Source organism: Chelon labrosus (assembly GCF_963514085.1).
Source record: "Chelon labrosus genome assembly, chromosome: 15".
Classification (NCBI taxonomy): Eukaryota; Metazoa; Chordata; class Actinopteri; order Mugiliformes; family Mugilidae; genus Chelon; species Chelon labrosus.
In genome coordinates this window covers 21,142,737-21,169,449 of record NC_140348.1, presented here as the reverse complement: position 1 = coordinate 21,169,449, position 26,713 = coordinate 21,142,737, and the positions used below count along the sequence as shown (strand labels likewise).

The window sequence follows — 26,713 nt, the reverse complement described above, 5'->3', positions numbered from 1 at the left end:
GTCATTTAACGGATGATGAATTTTCACCAGTACCAAACAAAATGCAAATACCTCTTTTGCGGCTATAAAAGGCTATGTTATCTTTTAAACTTTGAATATAATTATATTGAAAAATGTTTGGCACGCTCTAAGGGGCTCATGTTTTAAACCTTAAGAAGATACGCACCGACCTCTAGTGGCCAACGAGCAGACTGGAGTTTTAGATTAGCAACAAAAAAAGGTCTTAAAGTATTTTTTACAGGATCATGCAAGTGGTTTGTGACACAGCAGACAAAGACGACAAACTGCAAGTACTTCTTTTTAGCCGTCGCTATTTACAAATGCATGCTACACGTTTTGAGAATGATTATGTGCTCACACTAATAAAATCAACTTGCAGGAACAGGGCAAGGTGTATACATTTCATGAAATATATTATTTTTACCAGTAGTGTTGTGCAGCCGGAGCAGCACGGATTACAAATTGCAAGATTTTGAATGAAAGAAGCGCACAACCATCCATTGCCAAGGGATTTTATTGACATCAAAGTCTCTTATGTTGCTATTTATTACCAAATGGGGTAGTAAAATGGTGGTAGGGCCTATAACCCACTTATAAATTCATTTTGAAGTCCTTGGATTTACAGTATTAGAAATTGTGTGTCTGTGGATACACCTAGTTTCGGTTATCGGTTCTTTTTCTGTCAGACACAGGGGGTGGAATTAATATTCAGCTGAATGACAAGCTCACACAGGTGAAACTTTTTGGATCTCTGAGAAATTAGGTCCAAAATGTAAAATAGACCTGCAGTTACCGTTTATGACCATAGGGGTCGCCAAAGCAAAGGTCTTAGAGCTTGCCACTGTGTGCTACAGTAGTTTTTAAAAGGGTCTCTGCTTGTAGCTGCATTACTATATTAAGATGCACTGAAACCTATTCCACATTAATTTATTAACCACAATTCATTCTAAATTTACTAAAAGGGTATGAATTATGCCAGAAACGCCTTCAGCATAAATGACAACACTTGGGGTAAAAACACTGTGAACCTTTATTGACAGCAGCATGTATACTTTTGTATATATCTGTGATTACTGTGAACATTTGCTGAAGCAGATTAAAAAAAAAAAAAAAACAGGTCTAGGTGTGAGTGCCTAGCATCATTCATAAAAACATTACACTAAAAACAACGTATAAAAAAACAGCTTCATAAACAAAGGCCATTGCATTCGATTAGATAATGTAAAAAAAAAAAAATACAGAAAAAAAAAAAACAGGGAAATAGTTAAGATAATCCTTCATTTCTTACCAGGCACTTAAATGAGTACTGGTGACCTGCAAGTCACTCTTTTGACCTCCTTTTGTACTTTGTCTTCGCATATTCAGCCGGTTATCAGACTGAACGCACACCGAGATGCACCGTGAGAATGAGTAACAGCTTAACTAGCTCACAGGAGTACCTTTCTATTATAAACATAGTTAAAAAAAAAAAAACGCAAAAATAAAAAAAACAGGACCTTCATCATAAATAAACAGGCACCTGCATGTCCTTCTACACAACATGATAGAAATAAAGAGGGGTATTCTTTTAAGTGAAGTTAGTGCATGGCTTCTACATTATGTACAGATTGCCTGGTGTGACGGTCCACCTTGCAGCATTGCACAGAACAGCTGGACCAGGAGAGAAGCTGTGATTGGACCTCTGAAGATATTACGTCGCAGGTTAAACATGGTGATAGGCTGCATCCCTGCAACTGAGACGACATGATGATTTTTTAATTTTTAATTTTTAATTTTTTTTTTAAATGCGGTACAATGGGTATTTCTCACCCATGACAAATAAGCACCTCAAGGTTAATACAAGAACAGAGCACACTTGTAAAAACGTATAAAGCCCACACTGGCACAATCTATTCAATATATTCCTTGGCTATAAAACTTTTATTTTATTTTTTTTTGTTCCTGAAGTGTTACCGTAACATTTGTTCCACAAGTTCTGTTCGAGCGACAAACCTTCATGCAAACCTCACTCCATTTCTTCGTTGAGAACAGTTCAGTGTGCACACACACGATTTGAGGGAATGGTGGATAGAGTAGCAAGGTTTCACCTAAAACGTTGTGGGTGTTGGATTCAGCATGCAGCTGACTGAATTTAAAAATGATCTCGCTCGACACGCTTCTAAAGGCTTGATTTTTAAGAAGCTTCAATGCTGAAATCACCTTAAATCCAACTTTCATTTCATTATTCTCTCAAGCTTTATGAGAAAAAAACTGGTGACTCTAAGAGGTGGACATAAATTAAATTTTTTTGAGCCTCAGACCAGTCCTCTCTGCTGATCAGATCCAGTCGAAGCACGGTGTCAAACATCCCGACAAAGCAGTTGAAAGTTTCAGCGAGTGTGCGCGTGGAGGGGTAGAGGCACTGAGGTCGTGAAGCTCCGTGAAAGAAAGCGTCTCTGAGACCGAGCGGCCGCAGACAGGCGGGGTCACGGTGGGACCACAGACACAGGCTGGAGGGGAGGGTCTTCCACGCTGCGGGTTAAGGCAAACTCCTGGCACAGCTCGCACGGAGGCAATCACGCAAACGCGAGTGCATTTCCACTGATAAAGCAAAAGAATCCACACTCCCAAGTTTTTGAAATGCATATTAAAAAAAAGTGTTTTCTGCTCAACCCTCTTCCCTGAAATGTGAGAGACTAATAAATCCAGCATTCGTGTCTTTGTTTTTAGGGGAAGGGGGTTGGTAAAAGTTCCCCTCTGCTGAAGGGTGATGGTCATCTCAGACTTTGCTGTCAGAGGGCAGCTCTCCCAGGGCGTGGACTATGTCGGTGAAGGAGGGGCGCTCTTTGAGGCTCAGCGCCCAGCAGCGCACCATGAGCTTGTAGATTTTGGAGGGACATCCATCCGGAACGGGTAGCTTCAGCTTCCCTGTCTGCAGACCTGCAGCAAAGAAGACGGTTAGACCACATCAGAAACATGAAGACACTGATTCTTTTCTTTCCTCATATTTCCGGCCTAGTCTAAAAAAATAAGCTGCTGCAGCGTCACACTCACCTTCCAGCACCTCATCATCGCTGAGTTTGCTATACGGCATTTCCCCGTGACTGAATACTTCCCACATCAACACTCCGAAGGCCCACACATCGGACTTGGTGGAGAAGTCGTCCTCAAACACAGACTCCGTTGGGAGCCAGCGCAGCGGGATCCATGCCTGCCTGTAGTGATAGTACTCGCTGCATACACGCACACAAGAGAAAAGACAAGGAGACGGAAACATTAGCCAGATAGATGTACATTACATTTACTCTAACTGATGAGTTTAAGTGTGAATTTCTGAGTAAACCGTTTTCTAACAGACCTGTTGTAGACGTCCTTGCTGAGGCTGAGCGCTGACACCTTGACTCGCCTCTGACTGCTGATCAGGCAGTTTCGGGCGGCGAGGTCTTTGTGGACAAAGCGGTTATTGGACAGATGCTCCATCCCATGAGCCACCTGGGCACAGATGGAAACCTGGAGGGAGAAAGGAACAAGTATGAAGGACAAAGAACGTCAGTGTCTCCTAAGCTAGTTTAGTCTTTATTCACTTTTTTGAGCTTGTAAAGTGATGTGATCTTCATAATGGGTTTGCACTTGTTAATCAACCTTTATAAACCCGTGAAAGGAATCTGCCTGAGAAAAGTATATGCTTCTGCAAACATAGTAAAAAAAACTGTTTGCATATTTGTGTAACTCAGGTTACAAGTACATTTCGACCCAGCCATCACACGATTCACAATCTTTCACTGATTCTATTGCTGCTTATTGTAGAAAATAAGATCATTATTTTATGTGCTGTGTACGAATGCAACGTGCAGTTACACCAATCAGGCATAACATTATGACCACCTTCCTAATATTGTGTAGGTCTCCCTGACTCATCAGAGTATGGACATGGGCCTGTTGTTAGTGGGGGGACTTTGGGTCCTATGGGTTGAGGGAAGGGGCCTCTGTGGATCATCCCACAGATACTTGATCAGTTTGGGATCTAGTGAATTTGGAGGCCAGGTCAACACCTTGTGCTGTTTTTCATGCCTGTGTCAGGCTGCATCCTGCTGGGGACGGCTGCTGCCATCAAGGAGTGTCATTGCTATGGCACCATGCCCTGATCTTCTCATATGACTCTCACCAAGAATACAAGTGTTTGTCAAGGAACATGATCATGCAAAGAACAGGAACATCCAACTTCAACAATCTTTATATGCTGACTGTTTTGTTATTAGCCTTGTGGTTGGAGAACAGGATGTTCTGCCAATCAAGACGCAACATTCACTTACTTTGGTCTTGGTGCTGATTGGCTGAGACTTGACTTTGTCATCTTTGCTTTTGGAAATTCTCAGGAACTGCTTCAGATCTCCCTAGTTTGATAAAAGCAAAAAAAACAGATGATGTATATTTAAAAAAACATATTTCCACAGTCCTGACGTGAACGTGTGTGTGTCTATGTTCCGTGTCTGATGCTTCTTACCAGGTCATAGTACTCTAGGATCATGTAGTGCGGCTCTGCCTCCCTGCAGAGGCCCAGCAGGCGGACAACGTTGCGGTGGCTCAGCTTGGCAAACATCTCAGCTTCGCGGCGGAAGTCGAGCTGGAGCTGTTCGTCCCTGGACTGCAGGCTCTTCACCAGCACCACCGTCTCCTCCTCGCCCTCTTCGATGCCCTTAGCTTTGGACAGCAGCACCTCGCCGAACTCTCCTTTGCCTGAGCGAACATTCACACGACGCAAAGCAAACGTCAGAGAGGATGCACACTTTGCTTTAACATCAGGCTATTTTCTATTAAATCAGAGTTAAGACGTTTAAAAGATAAATACATAAAGCAGTGTACCTAAAGTAGTGATAGTTTGTAGGTTTGCTCGGGGAAAGTGGAGCTTGTCGTTGTTGACGTGGCTGTGGCGTTTCTCCGACGTTGCTATGGTACCCATGTTGGTGAGCGCCACCTCTTCCTGGATCTCAGCAGTAGTGTGACCGTTTTGTTGGACTGCCCCTCCTGAGGAACACAACCCACATAAGCTAAATATTTAGAATAAAATTTAATGACATACAGATTGGATTTAAGATGCAGTACCCAGACAAAACACAAGGTGGTAGCAAATGTCCGGAACATTTAGAGGATGATAAATGTGATAACATAATCTCCTGAATGATTTTACAGCTGCCCGACCGTTAATCTAAAGACATTCGTACCATTCAGACACTCCATCTCGGGCTCCTCTCCGTCCTGGCCCTTCTGCAGTCTCTTGGCGTTGCGTCTCTGTTTGCAGTAGAACATGAGCCCAAGAACAACAATGATGTAAGCCACAGCCGCTCCCACCGACAGGCCGATGGTTTGGATCATCTTGTAAGGAGCTTTGTCCTCGCCGTCGTCGGTGAAATGCACTGGTTTTTCTGTTGGGCACAGGCAGCGATTATGGTCAACTAGAACGCACTTAAATTTGGAAGATCATGTGTGATCAACAACATGGAGGTGAACGATGGGATAGATTTAAGGCTGTGAACTGAAGACAGTGTGATCTTTAGGACTGGAAAAACTGTCTCCAAGAATAAATTTCCTGAATAAAAGTGATGAGCTGTGGTATAGTCTAGATCAGCTACAGTTTTGATTTGCAGAGTTTAAACCATGCGACAACCTTGAGAGCCATCTTGCCCTACTTAAATGTGGAATGTACTTGCGCTGAACGTTAACACAGTTAAAGCCAAACAGTCGCTTCATTCTTCTGAGTTGCCTTGTTTCTCCTCTTTGTTGGGCAGCGCTGTCACGCTAACCCTGACAAGCTACGACAAACATCTAAATTCAATTGTCTCCTCCTTTTGAAGCTGGAATGCCATCCTGCTACTTTGGGAGAAAATTAGTTGATACGGGACACTAGTGCAACGGTGTGACAGTAATTTCCAGCTTTAGACAGCACACGAGGGGCCACGGAGAGCTGCAGAGGGTTATTAGATCCAACGTCTGCCCAATCCCATCGCCTCGGTGACAGGCCCGAGACGTGGACGCGGTTATTAACCTGTCGACGCGGGTGACAGACAGCGAGACTGAGGTTTAATTAACGCCTTCGTCCTGTACGTGTGATTGTGACTCACGCCTCGTGTGTGCATCTTTGTTCCAGATAAAGGAAGCCTGTTTCCGTGTGTTAAACTCACCCACTACGTAGAGCTGAGCCACGCGGTCTTTGATGCTGCAGCTGTTTCCGGCCACACACGTGTACCTGCCCGTGTCATCTGTAGTGACATCTGTAATGACCAAGGAGCCGTTGGGCATCTTCTGGAACCTGGAAGAGAAAGCCGAGGTCTGAATGTCCTGACTTCACAGGAAAAGAAGAGAGGAACAACCTAAAATGTATATATTGTTGATGTAGCGCTTCTAGCTCGTCACGTTTTCCCATATTTTGTGGTTAATTCTGAGGAATCTAGACTGGCGTTGCCACTAATATCTTCTATCTTCTGAAATGCTAAAATGGTTTTCCACAGCAATCTGGTGTAATATATTTTCAGAGGCTGGCATGTGAGGCTGGCATAATAATATTAACACTGATGCCATTAATAGATTAGCAGATTTCTGTCGTTATATTAGCAGAAGGCAACAATTGTTTTATTTTTGTCTTTTGGAATTAAAACCATAATGATATCTTTGGTTTGTTAGCATCTCTTTCTTTCAAGCAAAAATAAATAAATAAAGCTGCGAGCACTTGTATTATCGGTGTCCTTGAAGTTTTAACATCTTCAGGCCACAGTAAAATGTCATTATTTGAACAGTACACACACTTCTGATTGTTTGAAAGTCTGATGATTTAAAGCAGACCAAACAGGAACGATGCAAAATCATCTTCATATTCGTACAGACTCTTTGTTTGTGGCTCACTATAACAAGCGTTCTCGTAAACCCTCTTAACGGCATAAACATGTCATAAACTATATCTATCAAACTAATACGAGCCGTCTGTCCACGGGAGAGTGAGTGGCTCAGGTTTTTAATAAGTTGCACTCAAGTAAGTCAAAATGGTACGTGAAGGTAAAGACACAAATACAACAGAGAGACCGCAGTTGCAGACAAAAAAAAAAAGAACGATCCTCAGTATTTGAACATCTAATAAAGAGGACGTGAAAGTCTGAAATGTTCTCATTCAAAAAAAATTTTAAAAATAAACTAAAAACGGCCTCTACATGAACTGGCGAAACCACAAAGATACGATGAAGAGAATATTAAGTTAGTTCATTGTATTTATTTCATTTCCGTTGATTATCATAACATATTTAAACCATAAAGTCACTCAGATTATGTTACATTTGTGGTTTTAGTTGTGGCTACAGACCAACATCTGTTCATGATTCAAACACCGAGGCCGGAGAGATCATAAAGTTCGCATTTAAGAGGAAGTAAAACAAGATATCTGAAAGCTTAAGCACAAATTTTTTGAATTAAATCTTGTGTACAGTTGAAACTGTCGACAGAGGATGTAAACAAGGCTGTAGGAATAAAGTGAATTAGTGAATAAAGTGGATAAAGTGCAGACTGGGTAAGTGTAAACAGGAGTTACGCTTCTCTAATCTAACATCTATTATATTATAGATGGAGCTATAAATCAATAACGTTTGCTACTTGTAACCACAAACTCATTTACCTCCTGTTCTTGCTGAGGTCCAGCGTCTTGTCTTTAACCATCCAGTGGATGTGGGGCTCGGGGTCGCCGGTGGCCTGACAGTGCAGGATGGCTGTGTGGCCCTGGTACACGGTTGTATTATCTGGTTCCAGCTTGAAGCGAATGTACACTGTATGTGCAGAAGAAGACGCACAAAACAAGCAAAAGCTCATGAAGTAAACACTTGGACCACAACTCTAGTAAAGCATAAAGAGGCTGTGGTTAAGATCCTCTCAGTTACTCTTCTCCAACACAAATGCAATTCTTTACTGGGCTATAAAAAGGCCACCAAGCACACGATGAACGCTGCTGTGTTTGATGAGACCACAAGTACTGATGACTAATACAGCAGCATGACCCTGTATATCATTATGTCCCATTTCCAGGATGATGAGTAAGCGCGTTACCGGCCACGGTGAGGGTCACCAAGGCTCTGATCTCCCCCTGGAGGCTGTTGGAGGCGATGCAGGTGTAGTTGCCGGCGTCGCTGCGGGTGACTTTGGTGAAGTGAAGCTGCCCGTTCTTTTGGTCGACGTGAGGTGGCAGCTCTCCTCCGTCTGCAGGGGGAGACAGAGAGACACGCAGGCATCAGAGTGTGGTTAGTGGTTAATGTGACTCCATCATGGCTGATGCACACGAATGTGGGAAATGATCCGTGAAGATGAATCTTCCCAACACTCTGTTTGTTCAAGATTCTGAGCAGGTTTCTGCATATTCTTGTGGAAAGAACCATTAGTCACCATTTGAGTCAAAAAAAAACAAGCGCTACCATTTTGCATTATGGTTGAGAAGCTGTTAAACAGTCATTCCTTATCTGATCTAAAGCCACTGCGAGCTAAGGTTAAGCCGGAGGAGTGCGAACCTGCTTTGGTCCAGCGGATGGTGGGGATCTCTCGGCCCGTAGCGGAGCACTGGATGGAGATCTCGTTATCCAGCTCCAGGCACTGGGAAGGCTGGGGGGTCGGGGTGAACTTCAGCTTCTCTGAAAACACAAGTCCAAACACCGCACATTACACACGTGGTTAACGCATGCGTAGGGGGGGCACGTCAAAGCGTCTTTTGTGCAACTGCAGATGAAAAGACACCTAGCAAATCATGTTCAGACATATTTGGGGAAGTGTGGCTACAGACGCGCATGAACCCACGCACGCAGATCTGCAGAGTATTAAGACGGAGGTCTATCAGAGCTCGTATCGTATCAACATAGAGGTCGTCCAGACAAAACTGTGACACGTCAGGCCATCTATCACCATAACGCTACGGTGGAAGGCAGGAATTTATCACGGAGATAACGTGTTAAAATGGAGGCGAGAATAAAGCTGCCACGCATGAGTCATATTTTACACCTCTGTGGGTGTCCTGCAGGACGTCTGCATACACAACATGGGCTCCTATTTTTGGAAGGCCCACAGGCATGACCACATGTGTTTCATATTGTCTCTGAGCACTGAGTATTACTCATTTTATATCATGATTTATCACATTAAATTATCTTTCACCCTGGGGGATAACCTCCAAGTAGAATCTACTGTATATGAACGTATATATCTATATTGATCAGGTGAGTGATTCCTCCACAGCTTACCAAGCACAGTAACTCTAGCTTGCCCAGACAGTCGGCCGGCTACAGTCCTTGTTTCACAGCCGTAAATCTGTCCGTCGTACACCTCCACGTTGTTGATCCTCAGGCTGCCGTTAGAGAACATCTTAAAACGAGAGTCCTAGTGGGGGAAAGCACAAGACGACAAGTGAAATTCTGTCACGGTGCAAAACATTAGCTGAGGTTTCATGAGCGTGTTGACACTCTGACAACTGTCTGAGGTGATAACTCACCTCGGGTGTGACCATGATGTTGTTGCGGAGCCAGGTGACCTCAGGCTGAGGGTTGGCCTGAGCGTAACAGTGGAGGAAACCTGGTTTACCTTCTTCTAAAAAGCTGTCCTGAGGCTTCGTCACCCACACAGGAGCAGCTATAAGCACAAAAAAAAAAAACAGCATAGATTTCACACTTGCACATGCAGTTGTTATATGTAGATAATAACTCTTCGGCTACATGGCGGTGCCCTGGAGGAATATACAACTGTTAATTAGCTCTCAGCCCTTTGGTCAAACTAAATATAGACACAGTTAATAATCCCTGAGTATCTGCTAGATGGCCCCAGTGTTCCCACCATGGTGCTGACATTAAAGAAACTACTTCACAACAAAATCTATAATGACTTGTGCTTATCCATTACTCGTTGGCTTCTTTTTCAGCACAGGTTTTTAAAGAGACTATCCGTTGCCGAATAGCAACAACTAACACAAAGGTTATTGCAATAATTAGATATTTTCATCAATACAAACCGGGTGTCCGTGGCAACGTCCCCAGAGAAAATGCTGCATTAAGCCGCTGCTGCTAATGTGATAAACCGTGGATATAAATGCAGAATGCATGGCGCGAGATGACGCAGGTGATGCAACGTGAACATTTCCTACTGCTGCTGCTGCTTCACAATAAAAGCGTTTAACTACCAAAACACAACCTGATACAAATACCCTTCTGCCAGACTTGCGTTTTCGTTTAATTAATACTACACTCTGCTCTGCCTCCACCAGTTACAAGGAAATGTTGGATTATACACTGTACTTTCACAGACTCTGTGACTCTTTGGATGTGTGCATTAAAAATGTTCTTACTGGCCACGGTGAAGGTGTACTCCTGCGTCCTGCGTGCGGCCTTGTTCTGGGCCACGCAGGTGTAGGTGCCTGAATCCCCCTCCTCTGTTGGACTGAAGATCAGATCCAGGCCATCCTGGTACACTCTTCCCTCTGTGGGCACTCGCTGACCCCCTCTCTCCCACCACACCTCGGGCTTAGGCTTGCCAGTTGGGGGGCGACACGGCACCCGCTGCAGGCTGTCGGCCGTGAAAACCTGGGGCGGCGTGGGCGTCATGTTGCCTATCTCTGTGGTGGACAGCAGAGAGAGTGTCAATTTTCAGCGTGAAGAAGCAATGGGAGTGCTCAAGTTTAATTTTAATTGCACAAAAAGCTTAACAATCATCAGACTAAATCAAAGTCCTGTTGACAGACTTCCTGTCTAGTTAGGATAAGTCCTCTGATTTGTAGAGCAGACCATGGTAATTAGTGAACAAAGCATACAGTAGGCAGACTGAGAATATAGGTTGTTCTTAGTATGGGAATTAACTAGGTCTGTGTGAGGTGGGTCATATCAAACCTGGCAACCTCTACGCAGAAAGTGGAATGAGATCTGTGGTACAAAGCCTCACAAGACCTCCAACCACTGTGAGGTTTAATACCGTGTGAGTCCCAAATGGAAGTCATTAATACTTTATCGGCCAACAACGCTCTGAAATCTGGTCAGTGGCTGTGACCTTCTGCGGGTCTAAGGTCTAAATCGATTAATGAGAACAGAAGAAAACACATTTCTCGGCAGATGAAAGAGAACTTGAGCTGCAAGAAGAGGGAGGGCAAGGGAAATGAATAAGGTGGAGCTATGACGGAGTGACTGTTTAAACTTGTCCCTAAATACTGAATTCTACTGTGACACAATCCCCTATAATGCCTGCAGGGATTACCATCAGATTAAGTGAATTAAGGTATTTAAATGGAGCTGCAGTTCACTGGGTTAAAGCTGCAGATACGGCCGTACCTCGTTAATCCAAAACCCTTGGGGAAGAGGGGCCGGTGGAGAGCAATAACGCGCTCAGGACATTGAAATGCATCGAAAATTCCAGCCCTAAGCTTATTCAGAATATTTGACTTGCATGCACTTGCGTTTCAAAATGCTGGCTGATTAGTAAGATGAGAAGATACAACAGCTTGTTGCAGCTTTAACCTCAAGAAGCCATTAAGAAAATAGTCGTTTCAAGAAATTATTTCTGAAAAGCGCGTTGCAGGGACAGAGCTGATGCTCTCGTGTGCGGTATTAAAACAACTTTGATGAGTCTGGACTTGTTTTCCCAGCATGCATCAGATCCTAACCTGCATGCACAACCACAAGTCACATCTGCTGCAGAACTGATGCTTTGTTTTTCATTATATAGTGATTTAATACAAATTTCCCTTTGAGAAAAATGGATTTCTCTCCCCTTTGATGTTGCATATATCAGCATTTCACGACTTTATAATTACACTGCTCGCAAGCCTGTGTGAGTGAAGGTATGTTATCTAATGTCAGCTCACTGAGTGCCAGGTGCTGCTGGAGGAAGCCAGTTGGTCTAAACAAGTTTGGAAAACAGCTGGACTGTTTGGAGGAAATAATGTGAAGGGGAAGTTGGGAAATGCTGGAGTAGAGTGTGTGTAGTGGATACAGATGTGCCGGATGCCAATAAGGGAATGTGATTATCACTGGAGGGATCTGGCTCTGGGTGAAAGGAGGAGAGGAGGCAGGGAGACAGAAAGAGAGATAGAGAGCGAGAGATGGAGGTCATGATAATTATATAACCCAAAATGCTCACATTAGAGAAAAGTAGGTGATTATCTCTCATCAATTTAACAACTGCAACTGCTTTGTGCGCGCATCTCTGCGTACCTGCTATGAGGAGGGACGCCTCCAGTGTGACAGGGGGTCCTCTGAGGCCACGGCCGACACACTTGTAGGTTCCTATGTTCTTGTACTTGACCTGAGTGATCACAAGAGTCCCATTGGGGAGCAGGAACATTCTGTGGAGAAGAAAACACATCTCTCACTTTCTTAAAAAACAAAAAAAGCCAACAACATGCCAAATAAATTCTCTCTGGACCAGTACAACTAACCCCTCCAGATCTTTCGCAGAAATTCAGGGGCTATTTTGACTCGGGTCTTTATTCTTGGCTCGTTAACTCGTGTTGTCTGATTTGCCTCGATTCAATAAACCCAAGCCATCTGCTGCCTCAAATAGGTTTCGAGAAAATGCTGAGAATTTGTCCACAGACTACAAAGGAAAGTGTCCTGCAATTTGAGTTCAAGTATTTTTGCTTCTGGCCCCTGGCCTCTGTCAGGCTGACGGGGAGTTTTGGTGCCAGTGATGGACGGGATGAGATGTAATTAAAGTCTGACCTTAAGCCAGCTCCTGGGATGACAGATAAGGAGCTGCACACTACACAGACAGGAGCTCCGCAGACAAATCAACAGCTCATCACAGCAATATGAGAAAGTCGAATATGTAGAGAGAGGAATGCGTAATGTTTAACTACTCAGAAGTAGGATAAATCAGGACTTTCTTGTTCTGCTGTGGATCCCCTCCGGACGTCTGATATTTCTGTGTCATCTTTTCTCTTCTTCTGTGTCCAGGAGTGTGAGGGAAATGAGCTGTGGGAGCTTGTGTACGCATACACCCGAGAGATGGAGAACTAGTCTGTGGAAACGGTGGTCTAAAATAACTACAAAACAAAATGAACAAAGACAGATTTCTTTTTTTCCTTATAGCTTCACGGGATCCTGTGCAGAAATACATCGGCATGGTTTCACATTTTTGCCTCCAGAGGTTTGACCCATGAGGCAGAATCTGTCTGCAAGAGTAGCCTAGAGTTTATATATATATTTTTTTCAAACATATGAAAAGAGTCTGGATCAGATATTTTACACATAATCTAGGGGAGGTTATCTAAACAGCGCAGGTGCAGAACAGATGATATGCCCTGCAGGGAGCTGCATTCCTCTGGTGTTATAATCAGCCTAGATCAATAAACAAACATACTAGGGCTGCATTGGAATACATTAACCACAAGAAGTACCGGTTTCTAAAGAAACATTCTGTGTCTGTTTTTATATGCATGTTTATTCTCATCCTTCAGTAATCCCGATGAGTCATCACTACCTGGGCAACCAAACCCGCCTCCGACAGGCTCATTACACAAATGACTATTGATATTGGAGTCCTTCACCTTTCTTGCTCAGTGAGGTCAATAATCACTTTAAAATATCTTACCGTCTATGTGGAACAGGCTGCCTACATAGGGACTAAGTATAAGCATGAGGTGTTATGAACCCTGAGGGTATACTTGGCATGGTGTACAGAAATAGGTTATTATCTGCTGCTTATGTGTTTATAGGGGACATGCTGGTAAGCTGATTGTAGCTCGAGGCTTTTTTTTTCCTGCTCGGTGAACACGGGAGTCCTGCAAAGCCTTCCGTGATAGGCTGGAGAGAAACGCTGCGTTCAAGTGATGTATAGTAGACTGCACAGAAACTTTACAGCTTGCTATTCCAGTAATAACATTCCTTTAAGGGCAATTTATCTTAAGCCTGGGCTGAAACAGGGCGAGAGTCTCATGCAAGGGTTCCACCTCATTGGGCTCAAAGGAATATCCGACTGCTGCACACTCAGACATACAAGACTGATGCTTATATAACGGTGAGGAGACGGGGGTCAGGAGGAGAAGGTGGCGGATGAACACAGAGAAGACGTAGCGCTCGACATACCGAGTCTTGTTCACCAGCAGCTCGGTTTCGTGGTACCACTCCAGCGAAGGGGCCGGCTCGGCGGTGAACTGGCAGTGAAACACGGCCTCCTCGTTCCTCAACACCACCTGGTCCTCGGGAGTGACCACCGGCCGCGGGAAACTCTTATCTGTCGGGGGAGGAATACAAACATCTGCGTGATTACATCTGCAGGCATTAGACCATTAAGTTACATCTGCGTGGAGGCTTCACACTGATACATATACTCCGGGCTTTATTAAAAGCTGCCAACAGAGAGCAGGAGCCTGGTGAGCAAGCGGCCTTCAGGTGGAGGTGTGTGTCAACACCACAGGGGCCCCCTGGGAGACTTGATGAGGTCAAAGAACAGACCCCGCAGCTTATCTGGACCCTGATCAGGCACAGGACATCAACTCCGTAACTAACAATTAGGCTTAGGACTCAAATAAGATCGAGAAAGAACGACCTATTGATTAATCTGATATACAGTATAACTTGGTTAAACAATAATATGAACTCAAATTCCACTAAAACATTTTTTTCCCTTTACTCACATTCTTTTGACCCTTTCTAACCTTTTGTTTAACACTGGGCGAGGCTCCTCTGAGCTGCCACAACTACACATTTGGTAACCTTAGAGGAGGAAAGATTGCCGTGCAGACTTTTCTACTCCAAAGCCGAAACGGGAACATGAAAATACCCCCTAATCCAGCTTGATGCGTGTAAGCATTTCAAATCTGCGTGGCCAATGTGCGGAGAAAGTACCGGCAGCATTTTTTAGGATATGTCAAAAGGAGGCGTGCACCCGGAGCCCACCTGGCCCACCCAGGAATCAGTGGGGGAGTCAGCAAACCTAAAGATCCGTGGCTAAGCATTGAAACAGGACTAAATCTGTCAGCCTTTTCCTTAAGGTGAAGTTCTATAGAAGGGCTAGGGGGTGGCAACGGCGTAACTGGAAACTCAACAATTATCCATTCTTCCTCCACCCAGGTGCTAACGTTGCGTGTCTGGGTGTTGCAGGTGGCTAATTAAAGCGGAACAGGGCATCAGGTTTCTTGCGCAGATGTGCTGCTGTATGTACAGTACTAGCTCTGTGGTGTGCCGCCTGGATAATACACAGGGGGCACACACACACACACACACATGCAGAGTAAACAGCAGAAATCGCGTGAGCCTGCAGAAAAACACATAGCCTCAATACAACAAACTGCAGATACATTTATTTAGGCAGATCCACATAAAGACCCTGCTGTTGGGGGGGGGGGGGGGGGCTGATGTTATTGTATGCTCTGTGTGTTTTATAATGTTTCTGTCTGCGTGGGTGGCGCAGGAGGAAGGTGCTTTACACACTCCAAGTTAATCACATTAGAAACTCCATCACTTTCTCTTCCTGCTCTCTCACCACTTAGAGTCTTTACATACCGTCCTCCCCTTACTTGACATTTCCAGGTGCGGAAATGTGGAGAAATTCATTTGAACGCTGACAACGTCTGATTAGTAATTGCACGTCATTACAGCTAAAACATTTTTTTTTTTAATTAATCTATCAATTAACGGGACAGAAAAATCATCACGGATTATTATTCAAGCCGAGAACGTGCAACACGTCTCGGTGGACGTTTTATATTATTATAATATGTATTTTTAAAGTCTGAATAGTCTGAATAGTAGACAGTACACTAATCAGGCATAACATTATGACCACCTTCTGTTGTGACTGGTCTAGGTGGGTGCTACGTGTCTGAGTAACATCCACATGAATGCAGGTCCAAAAGTTTCCCAACAGAACATTGAATTGTCACAATGCTATTTACTTCTCCTGTCACTGGTTTTAATGTTGTGGCTGATCGGTGGAGCTATTTAAATGAAGACCGCGTCAGACACAGACCTATGATGTTGAGAGTGAAGTTGGAGTTGCTGCAGACATGCCCGGCTGCATTTTTGGCGCAGCAGTAGTACAGGCCGTTGTCTTCGGGACTGGCGCTCTTGAAGGTGAGCGTCCTCTCCTTGTTGTTGATCTGATGGGTTTTCTCCGTCAGCTTCACTCCGTCCTTGAACCACTGACACGTCGGCCTGAGAAAGAGAGGAGGGTTGAAGTGGACAGGCATGAAGGAGAAGATTCAAAAGGTGAGGATGGACAAGAAGAATGCTCCTTAAACTGGGAACTCTGAACTTGTGGTGGCGGGGGGGAGGAGACTAACCGTGGGTGTCCGTCAATATGACAGCGCAACGTGACCGGCGCAGAACTCTCGATCTCCCCTTCAGTGCTGGGCTCCTTCAGAGTCACGCCACCGCTTTCCAACCCTGCACAGGCAAAAAAACACACAAGAGTCCTTAAATGGGAGGAAGGAGAGAAGTAGGAAGACGACAGGAGGAATAACTGGGGAGAAAGACAGGAGGAAAAATTGAGTTAAGTGGTCGTATTGTCATCTGTCCTCGCGGGACACACGACAACTCTAATGGGACCCATCCCTGTGACACAGGAACATGGGAATAAAGCAGTGGGTCAGCTTACATCAGCACACTGACCAGAGCGGGACGCTTTTACGGACATTTAATGGATGGTTCATTGACTTAGTCTGTTAAAGTGGACACTCACTGTCAGCCCATAAATGACAGAAAAAACAAGCAGCCAGGAAACAATGAGCACATTTTGACACAGCACCTTGCTTCTGCCGTTTTGAAAACGCGGGGTGATGGGGCATCCTTGAAAGATTAGGGGCGTCTGTATTGTTGCACCGAGGAGAACGGGACGAGAACATGTAACGCGAGACTCGGATCATTTGTGTCTGAGTGACAGATGAAGAGGAGAACAAATGAAGAAGGACGGCAGATGGCAGGAAATTGATCCACGGCTGTCAGTGACGAACGAGGGGCATAATGTGGTGTTAACATTTGACCCAGCACACGGTCTATAGATAGATATAAACTGCAAGTAATTTATCTCACAGCAGCAAAGCATTCCTTCGCTCTCAGTGCTGGATTTTTACAAACATTAAAGGGTAAACTGATATATATATATATATATATACTGTATATGCATGGATCAATAAAAAGGACTGTAGTTCCTCCTGTAAGCTAACCTTTCCGGTGCAGCTATGAACCGAGCGTCAGTCAGAAAATTGCTGAATCTGATCTGACAGACGAACCTACTTATCCCCTGATATAATCTCCGGCTGCTGCTGCTGCTGCTGCTGCTGAGCTCCACGGCCACGGAAGACCCAACAAGCAAATTAGATTTTTTTAAAAAAGAAAAATCCGTTATTTAAATAGACACGTGTCATCTCCTCCTTAGTGAGTGATACGTTGATGATTTGGCTCCGACGCCGTCTTAGTGTACCTTGCCCTGGAATTCCCCTTCTCCTGCTGGAAGTGTTGTCTACACAAATAGTTCGTGTTTACACTGAATGAGAACAAGGGCTAATTGTTATTTATGCGATGACATATAAGCTGTGGATGTATGACTGTACACGCCGTGTGGTTGCTGGGTGCATTCACTGACAGAGCGCGCTTGTTTGGGCTGCCCCCAGTTGAAGCAGGAGTCTGTAGGGGGTTATGTATGTATGCATGTATGTATGTATGTAAGGTGTGCATGTGTGAGACATTCCACCGACGCTGAGCTTCATTCCCATGGCCTCTGGCTGAACAGTGCGGCTGAACCTCTGCCGCTGCGTGGATCACCTATGAAATATGCATGGCATGAGCCCACCTGAGATAGCGGTGGAGAGGCGGAGAGGGAGGAAGGATGCAGCACCACTGTGAGGTCAGGAGGGGCGCTAGAGGGAGACCTGTCACTTTGAATTACACAAGAACCTGGCAATGCCGTGTACCCGGGGGATCATGGGAATCCATGTCAGAGTTGCAGAGCCTCCACCCTCCTCCTCCTCCTCCTCCTCCTCCTCCTCCTCCTCCCCGCCAGCTCCTTTCACTTATATCCCCGTCTGAGCCAGGCACAGCTCATTAGCTTCCTCCAAAAACAGATGCCCAACAACTGTGTATGTGCGCACAACACTCTGCAGTTGTGTTTATACGTCTGTGTTTATATGTGGCGGGGCGAGGAGTGAAACGCAGATGATGATGCCTGCGAGCGTGAATGCATGCATGCAAATGTACTCAGACGTCTTCACTGCGAGGACGCACATTAGTTGCATGTCTCACTCAAGGACGTTCTAGTCAACAGCTCCAGTAAAAAGGAGGAGGAGGAGGAGGAAGATGAGGAGGAAGTGAAGGAGGACAATCCAGGTATGGGAATGCAGGGCAGACACACCTGTTATTAGTGAACTGAAAGCAAAAGGGGGTTGTCGAAATTGGACGGGAAACAATGAGTCACTGAGGAGGAGGAGAGTGTAAGAAAAAGTTTGATGGAACAACAAATCTTGTGTGCAGTAAAAACTGGCAGTCATGTTAATTAGGAAAAGAAGAATTTGTTTTAACCTGTCTGGAGTAACAGGTGGGTGCTTTCAGTATCAGATGGTGTCAAGCTGTCATCTTTGTGAGAATACAGCTGAGGTTTACAGTCGCGTTCGTAAGACGCTGTTTAAGAAATCTGGTACATTCCAGAGGTGAGGAAAAAAAAAAGAAAAAAAAAAAACAGTACCAGACACACTGTTTGACTGGTGAGTGATTTACACAGATAATTAGACGCATTCAGCCTCGTGACAGTGTAAAGTTTCTACAACTTCTTCGGCAGATTAAGGCAGACTCTTCACTCCCAATCTGACCCGATTAATTTGACAGCCGCACATTCTTACCCGCTAATATCTCCATTCACATTCACAGTTCAGGTTTCTGCAGCTGTCCACTCGACAAAACAGAAGGCACCCTTTCATAACCTATTAGAGGCAAATACTTGCCCGTAATCCCTCTCAGAATGCACGACTAAGTGTCGGTGCGGGCCTGGCAGCTAACGCCATAATTAGGGGCGTATAATTATCATGTCGGGAGGCAGAACAGGAAGCGCCGTTGACTGCGGGGATGATAACAGATGAATTGTGAGGATATCGTCGAGGCAGATGCTCGGACAATTCATCCCTCGCCGTGCCAAAAAGGCAGCTGAGTGTGCGTGCGTCTGTTTCACTCAATGAGCTGATCTGTTGCCATAGAGAAGGTTTACTGCGAGGGCAGGGTGGATTTGTGTTATGATGTTTTGACTGACAGAAGCATATGGGCATGGAAATAACTAATACATGTGCTTCCTTCGTATTGTGAAGCTGGTTAAAATAAAGTGCACCAGCTCAGTCCTGGGAAACAGACTCAACTGTTAAAGGAGGTGTCAGATTTTATCAGCTCTGACTGACAGGGGTCAGGAGGTCAGGCTGCAAACTACAGCTAATAAGAGAGATGATGCTGCTGCTGCTGCTGCTGTTGCTGCTGCTGCGGTGACAAGGCAAGGACAGGAGGAAGAAAGAGGGAATAAAACTGCCACCGACACAGGGACAACTCTGCAGGACAGAATTTGACGGGTGGAGCTGCATTTTCTCAGCTCACGATAGACAAAAAAAAAAACACGAACGCCGAACAAATGTAGGTTAAGGACACATGCTGTGCGGCTAAGCCAAGATGGCGCACGTGTCTACTCATGTGAAAGTGGCTTTCAGCAACTTGAACAGAAACATTCCCCGCTTCTATTTAATGTTTTCCTTACTCCAGCGAGCTACTTCTGACACGCCGTCAGTCTGCATCTGGCTCCCGAGACTCGGGCGAAGCTTTGCCTCCAGAGGCAACAAATGTGCTGACACAATAACGACGGGCCGAGGCTGACGCGTCTGCTCGGCACAGTCTCGCTGTGGAAACTATGCGATGTGACCGGACAGAACAAAAAGATAAAGAGGGGGGGATCTATTAGTGAAAACAGATGGGGGTGGTGGGGGGGTAATTACTTTGAATAACTCAACTGGCAAGACCCACCCACCATTTAAAGCAAGATAAATTAACCCTCTCTCTTCAGCGGGGGGAAGGGGGATAATCTACTCCGGGAGAGTCCATGTACAGTTATACAGTAGAGTATAGTACATATGGCAACCCCCCACCCCCTCCTCCACACAACCCACATTCACTAGTAAGCACGCAAACTAGCATACACATGAGTGAATTCATATTCAAGATTAATGCCGGGGGGGGTCTATCACCCGTTAAATGTATGTTGTGGAAATACGAGAACATCAGTCATAACAGGGTCTGATCCACTTAAAGTGATCCGAAGGGGACCAGTCAAGCTTGTAACGCAGAAACAAACGTGTTGATACGCACAAGCAAATGTGGCACACACACACACAAACACACAAGAGGTTAGGAATGATTTATTACTGTACGCTACCCGGTGCGTTTAAAAAGCGTGTACGCTTTCCTATAAATGTTCTCGCTCCTCCTTTAACAGAGGAAAGATTCTGCAGTAGGTGGTTTGTTATCTGAAGTTATGCCTGAGGAATTCACTCATGGAGCAGTTTTCTTATCAAACTGATACAAAGCTATTGATCTCACCATTCCTGCAAGAATGTGCAGTGCATTACAAGCACCACATCCAGTAATCTCAGCCTATCTGCTTTATTCACCGCATAGGAGAAGTATTTGTTGGTTTTCCCAGCGTCATTTATCCACTGGATTCGCTAAAAGCCTCTTTAAGCAACACATTTTCAAGGCCTTATTGGGCAGACTGAGAGGCAGATGCGTCTAATCACATACAGTCATTAACAACTCCATATCCTGAAATACCACGTGCATTTAATATTTCAGATGTGGCTACAGACAACCGAGAAGCTTAAGTAATATCAAAGCCAGCCGCTGTGTCTGTCTTTGATACACTGGTTAAAAGTAATTTAATTAAACTTGATTGGTCAAGTGCTGTTTCCACGCAGTGCAGTTATGAAAATGTTTTAACACATCTTTTATTCTCTGGTCGACATTCACTGGAATCTGGGACGGCCCCATTTTTTATTTTTTTTTACCCCGGGGGAAAATCCCCCTCTTAAGAAATTAAAGTTGAAGAAGAAGCACCTTTGTTTAGGGACTGTGCAGCTGTGTAAAGTGGGTTTGGGAATTTTATTTCGGTTTAAGACGATCTACTGCATCTCAAACACGCTGAAATGCCAGAAACTGCAGTTCCTCAAACGGCCACTTGCCGTTGGCTCCAAAAGCGAGCCAAGCCTCGTAGACCTTCATGACAAATGCTGAACTTTACAGCAGAAATGGAAAAATGTTTACAGTCTGGTAGGCACCGCGTCTTTTCTCTTTAAATAAACAGGGAGTTAAGTGGAGTCAGGCATCTCCAAGATGGCAACAGCCGGAGGCGCCACACTGAGCTTCGAAACCATTTTTCAGGAAAGTGACGCCTTGGAGAGCTCGTCCAGCTTTACGTATGGTCGAGGATCGAAATAAAACTAGAGAAGAATTATATGATAATTCTTTGTGGATTCATTATTAATAAAGATTAATAATTCAATTCATTCTTAATATAAAATCTTGACTGCAGAAAGCAACCAATTTTCTGCAAGTGCAAAAGAGAAGTCGGATGTTTTTATAATATACCTTGAATTCGACCTCGATCTTCCGAGAATCTTAATGATAAATTCACAGAGTGGACTTGAGCCTCTTTACACTCTCTTTGTTCTCCCGTTTGTGTGCGAGCAGCGCACATCTACACCTTTCAGAAAGCTATTACCGCTCTTGTATGAACACATATTCACACAAACACTAACACACACACACATTCTGACACTTAAACAAGGTTTTTGTTAATACATGTTCCTTCCTTCTAATAAAAGCATGACTCTCGTTTCCAGCGCGTGGGAATGTTAATGACTTTGTAGATAATGCGGTTTATTCTGGGTCGCGGTGGAAGCTTTGAAGAACCGGTGCTTCATGTACAACTTGTTTTTTTTTTTTTTTTAAATCCGTGGGAGAGTGTCAGTTGAGCTTTATTGACACACTACATCATGTTCATTTGCTACATATAAACGCAGCTGCCTTCAGATTAGATAAGATTTGGGGGAAACTGATGTGTCTCTTGGCTGGAAAGCGTAAGCACTCAGAGATGGCTGTTAACATCGCAGACCACAAATATCCACTGGAGGAGAGACATCAGAGAGAAGGGGTTAAACCTCTGCTCCGTCTCTCTTTCTCTCTCTCCGTCTGTCCCTCTCAGTCTGTCTCTATGTTTGCTACTAGGAGGTCTGGACGCTCATCTGTTCTCGTAATCAGCCTTTGTATCATCACCGCAAAGAAAAACCTCCCGGCTGAACGTAGCTAGAGAGGAGAACCATTTCCAGATGGAGCCATTTTTCTCCAATGCTTTGCTTTATTTTATTATTTTTTTGTTTCTGCTGCCATCTCTACAAACTCCATGTTTGTCAGACACAAAGGCTTTTCACTGGCACCTGAGGGCCTTCGACAACGAGCAAACAAGGCACGACAGAATTCCCACGGCTTCCTCTGAAACTTTAGACGGTTGTCGAGGTTTAGTTGTGGGGGCTAAACAACAAAATAAAGATACTAGCGTGCCTCTCCTTAATTGTACAAAACATTTCGAATATAGCAAAGTGAAAAGTCTGCCGTGATTTAAAAGCTGCAGCACAGAGGGCTGTGTTAATCTAAACCGTAATAATTACATGGCTAGAAGGTGAATTACACTGCTCGGACAAAAGCCTTTTGAGAGTATATGGGGAAAGAGAATGTTGCACAACAGAGGAGGAAGAAAAAAAAATAATGAAAGATACAAGAAACACATGCTCGGTGGTTCACATATCCAGTTTCCAATGAAGAGAGGGAGATGAAGACACAAAGAACAAGGCAACAAGGTGGAAACATTCCTCCAGCTCATACTACCTGTCATCTTATACTGTGACTTTTGTTTTGCTTTTTTGATCCAGAAACTGGATGCACGGCCTCGATGCCGTTATGAAACCCTCAACACTCACACTTGATATTGAAGGAGGCGTTGGTGGAGTGGAGCACCTCTCCCGTGACCGGGTTTTCCACGACGCACACGAAGTTCCCCGCGTCCAGCAGCCGATCGACGGCGGTGAACTTGAGGTTGTTGCCCTCCTGGTGGCGCCGCTCGTCGTCCTGCAGGGACTGCCCGTCGTGAAGCCACCTGTACCCGATGTTGGTCGGATCGCTGACCTCGCAGCGTAGCATGGCGCTGCGGCCGTGCAAGGCATCCTGGGATTTGGGCTCCTTAGTGAACTGTATGCCAGCAGCCTGGATAGACAGAACTAGAAAGGAGAGAGTGGGGAAAAAAAAGAAAGGGGGAAAGTAAATGACAGAGGATTAGAACGGGCCCGCTGTTAACATTTTACTGCTTTTTCCGTTCATTAAGTGCACACCATAGCAACCACTTAGCCCTGTGGAGGAATGTGATGTTTAGACAATAATGGCTAGCTGTGAATTATTTTGTCGTAAAATTATCAGACCCAACGCGGAGAAAAGTCTTGTTTCGGGGCGGCTGTGATGTGATGTGTTGCTGAGACGGTCACACACCTCGCAGTCACATGCCATCATCTCCCAAACAAGACGCGATGTGTTCCGCAGACATCCTCACGCACACTTAAATCTTTTATTTTCCCCTCATGCTGCTGCGAACAAGCTCTGTCTGAGAGACATGTTTTCTGCTCTATTTACCCACATCTCACCGGGACAGAATGACTGCATTTATAGAGTGATACGCTCGAAACGCAGAAAGACTACTAGTCTGTTCCACTTTACTATCCAGTTTCAGCACGTCTCACCACACACTATTGGAGAAGCAGACGGGGTCACGGTGAAATTAAGAGAGAAGTTGGATGAACGACTTCCTACAATTTGGTTCCAACAACATCAATACGATTTTTCAGATTTTTTATTAAACAAACAACTTGAAAAAGTATGTTGAAGTTATGTTTTGCAGCAGTAGGATATTAGAAATCTATCACACATAAACGATTCATATTCTTATATTCATAGACATGACTATTCCACTAAAACCAGACTAAATAGGAACAAAAAATGCAATTAGATCATATTGGTCCGGTCCAGAGGAATACACCGATCAGGCATAACATTATGACCACCCACCTAATATTGTGTAGGTCTCCCTTGTGCCTCCAAAACAATTGTGACTCATCAGAGAATGGACATGGGCCTTCTGAGGGTGTCCTGTGGTGTCTGGTATCAGAATGTTGTTAGTGGGGGGCCTTTGGGTCCTATGGGTTGAGGGGAGGGGCCTCTGTGGATCATCCCACAGATACTTGATCAGTTTGGGATCTAGTGAATTTGGAGACCAGGTCAACACCTGTTTCCTAAACCGTTTTTGTGTGCATGTCTGTGTCAGGCTGCATCCTGCTGGGGATGGCTGCTGTCATCCAAGGAGTGTCATTGCTATGGGGTGGGGGTGCCTGGTCTGGTCTAGGTGGGTGCTACATGTCTAAGTAACATCCACATGAATGAATGCCAGGTCCAAAAGTTTCTCAGCAGAATTGAATTGTCACAAGATGGTCAATGATATTCACTTCACCTTTGAGTGGTCATAATGTTATGCCTGATCGGTGTAAGTTTTGTTAATAATTAAGTCTGGCTCTCTGATCAGCATGATTTTAACACAGCATATGTATATGTGGCCACAGGCTCTGAGTTCAAGAGAAACAAATCTTTTCTTCTTCAGTTCCAACCCACACTGCTCCCTATTTCCCAATAAGGGACCAAAAACAACTCCACAGGATGGAGTCCGTTTGGGTGCTTCCAACTGAAACTCAACAGCTGGTCCAGCTGCATGCAGCCTTCTTGTTTGATCAACCACCACAATGAACTAGAACCATCTCCTCCATAGGGTGTCTAGGCAGGCCCTCGTCTGCCCTGTGCAACACAATGTTATCATACCTAACGTCAGGGTTTGTTATCATAAGGAACGGCCCACCGCCAGAGTCAATTAAGCATACCTACACCTGCATGACGGTGAGCGCGGTTGCGTGTCTGTGTGTGGGTCCTCACAGCCTCTTGGCGGACTGGAGTCTGGTAGTAAAAGGGGGGATCTTTCAATAATGTTAAATCAAGGAGCATGTTGAAGATGGGCCAAGGTAATCCCTTAATCGCTGACCCCCAACATCCACCCACTCCTGTCCCTTCTCTTCATCAAGTTCACCTTTGTCTCAGCTGCAGGTGGTCAGAGCTGGCAAGACAGGCAGCCACAAAAAAAAAAAAATAAAAGACGCCATTCAAACAAGACGTTCATTCTTAAGAGGCTGTGTATGGGTAGGGTGGGACAAGAGCAAACAATTTTCCCGTAAATGCCCCCACACATTACATGACACAGTCAAAAGCAAATGACATGCTCCATTTCAAACAAAGCAACTGTGTCAGTTTGAACTGCGGAGCACCCGGACTTGTGTCAGTAAGATGGAAATCAAGAAATACCATCTAGCGTTACATGCACGGTTGGCGAGTGGAACAAATGAAGCCTCTAATCACCAGAGATACGGGGAGATGAATTATGGATTCACGTGCACGAAAGCCAAGAAACGCAGAGGAAGGTGGAGTGTTCCTGAGTGCTTTCACACATAAAAAGGTTGCAGCTACGATAAGGAGAAATATCTCTTGACTAAACACTCCCACACTGACAGGACCGTCACTATTCTTTTGTTACGAAAGCCAAAAAACACACGAATTAATGGCCTTTAGCTCAGCAGCTGAACTTAAAAGGGCTATTCAGACAAGAAAACGTCATTGCCTGCTCCTTTGTTTAAGGGCATTAACAGCAGGATGTACTAAGACTGTAATCAGCATGTAATGTTTTGCGGAAATGACAAATCCACAGTTGTAGATATGCATATGATACGTGGGATAAGGGGATAAAACAAGTCCTTTCAAGCATGTTCACTCTTGAGAAGGTCACAGTATGTGCTAAGGGTGAGCTTAGAGAGAGGTATTTGTAGTGTTGAAGATTTTACTAACACCTGTGACATGAACATCAAAGAAATGAATGCAGTAGCTCTCTATACAAATACAAAGGAAAAGTAATTAAACATGTTAGAGCATCAGCGGAGCATGGAACTGCGCTGGTGCCAGGTTTAACTTTACATGCAACACATTATCCGTGTCTGCTGGCACTTGCTGGGTTTGTGCCGTTGTTGGCCCCTTAGCTTTGGAACCAGCCGCAGAAAAGACTGGACAGAGTGATTCTTTGTTTAAATACACTGATCAAGCATAACATTATGGCCACTGACAGGAGAAGTAAATAACATTGACCGTCTTGTGACAATTCAATGTTCTGCTGGGAAACTTTTGGACTTGGTATTTATTAGTGTGGATGTTACTTAGACATGTACCACCCACCTAGACCAGACCAGGCACCCCCACCCCATAGCAATGACATCCCTAGCAGGATGCAGCCTGACACATGCACAAAAACAGTTTAGGAACAACTCAGAAAAACATGAAGAACAGCACAAGGTGTTGACCTGGCCTCCAAATTCACTAGATCTCAAACTGATCAAGTAACTGTGGGATGCAATGGAACAACTCTTAGGACCCAAAGGCCCCCATTAATAAGATTCTGTTGCCAAACACCACAGGACACCCTCAGAAGGCCCATGTCCATTCTTTCATGAGTCACAATTGTTTTGGAGGCACAATATTAGGAAGGTGGTCATAATGTTATGCCTGATCGGTGTATCTGGTCATTAACAGCC

General features: G+C 44.7%; 1 protein-coding gene across 1 annotated transcript in view; it reads right to left on the bottom strand.

Annotated features, from left to right (window-relative positions):
• Positions 1-449: 449 nt before the first annotated feature.
• Positions 450-26,713, bottom strand: part of ptk7b (protein tyrosine kinase 7b) — a 72,943-nt gene continuing 46,679 nt past the window's right edge. The window contains exons 2-20 of the mRNA XM_084562349.1: positions 22,970-23,266; positions 16,259-16,361; positions 15,946-16,130; positions 14,061-14,208; positions 12,189-12,319; positions 10,334-10,600; positions 9,488-9,624; positions 9,240-9,375; positions 8,517-8,636; positions 8,062-8,211; positions 7,637-7,784; positions 6,159-6,286; positions 5,202-5,402; positions 4,843-5,004; positions 4,484-4,716; positions 4,293-4,373; positions 3,338-3,489; positions 3,034-3,212; positions 450-2,919 (exon numbers count right to left, since the gene is read on the bottom strand). Of these exons, the coding sequence (XP_084418475.1) occupies positions 2,759-2,919; positions 3,034-3,212; positions 3,338-3,489; positions 4,293-4,373; positions 4,484-4,716; positions 4,843-5,004; positions 5,202-5,402; positions 6,159-6,286; positions 7,637-7,784; positions 8,062-8,211; positions 8,517-8,636; positions 9,240-9,375; positions 9,488-9,624; positions 10,334-10,600; positions 12,189-12,319; positions 14,061-14,208; positions 15,946-16,130; positions 16,259-16,361; positions 22,970-23,266 (3,119 nt within the window). The 3' untranslated portion in view covers positions 450-2,758. The remainder of the gene's footprint in view (positions 2,920-3,033; positions 3,213-3,337; positions 3,490-4,292; positions 4,374-4,483; positions 4,717-4,842; positions 5,005-5,201; positions 5,403-6,158; positions 6,287-7,636; positions 7,785-8,061; positions 8,212-8,516; positions 8,637-9,239; positions 9,376-9,487; positions 9,625-10,333; positions 10,601-12,188; positions 12,320-14,060; positions 14,209-15,945; positions 16,131-16,258; positions 16,362-22,969; positions 23,267-26,713) is intronic.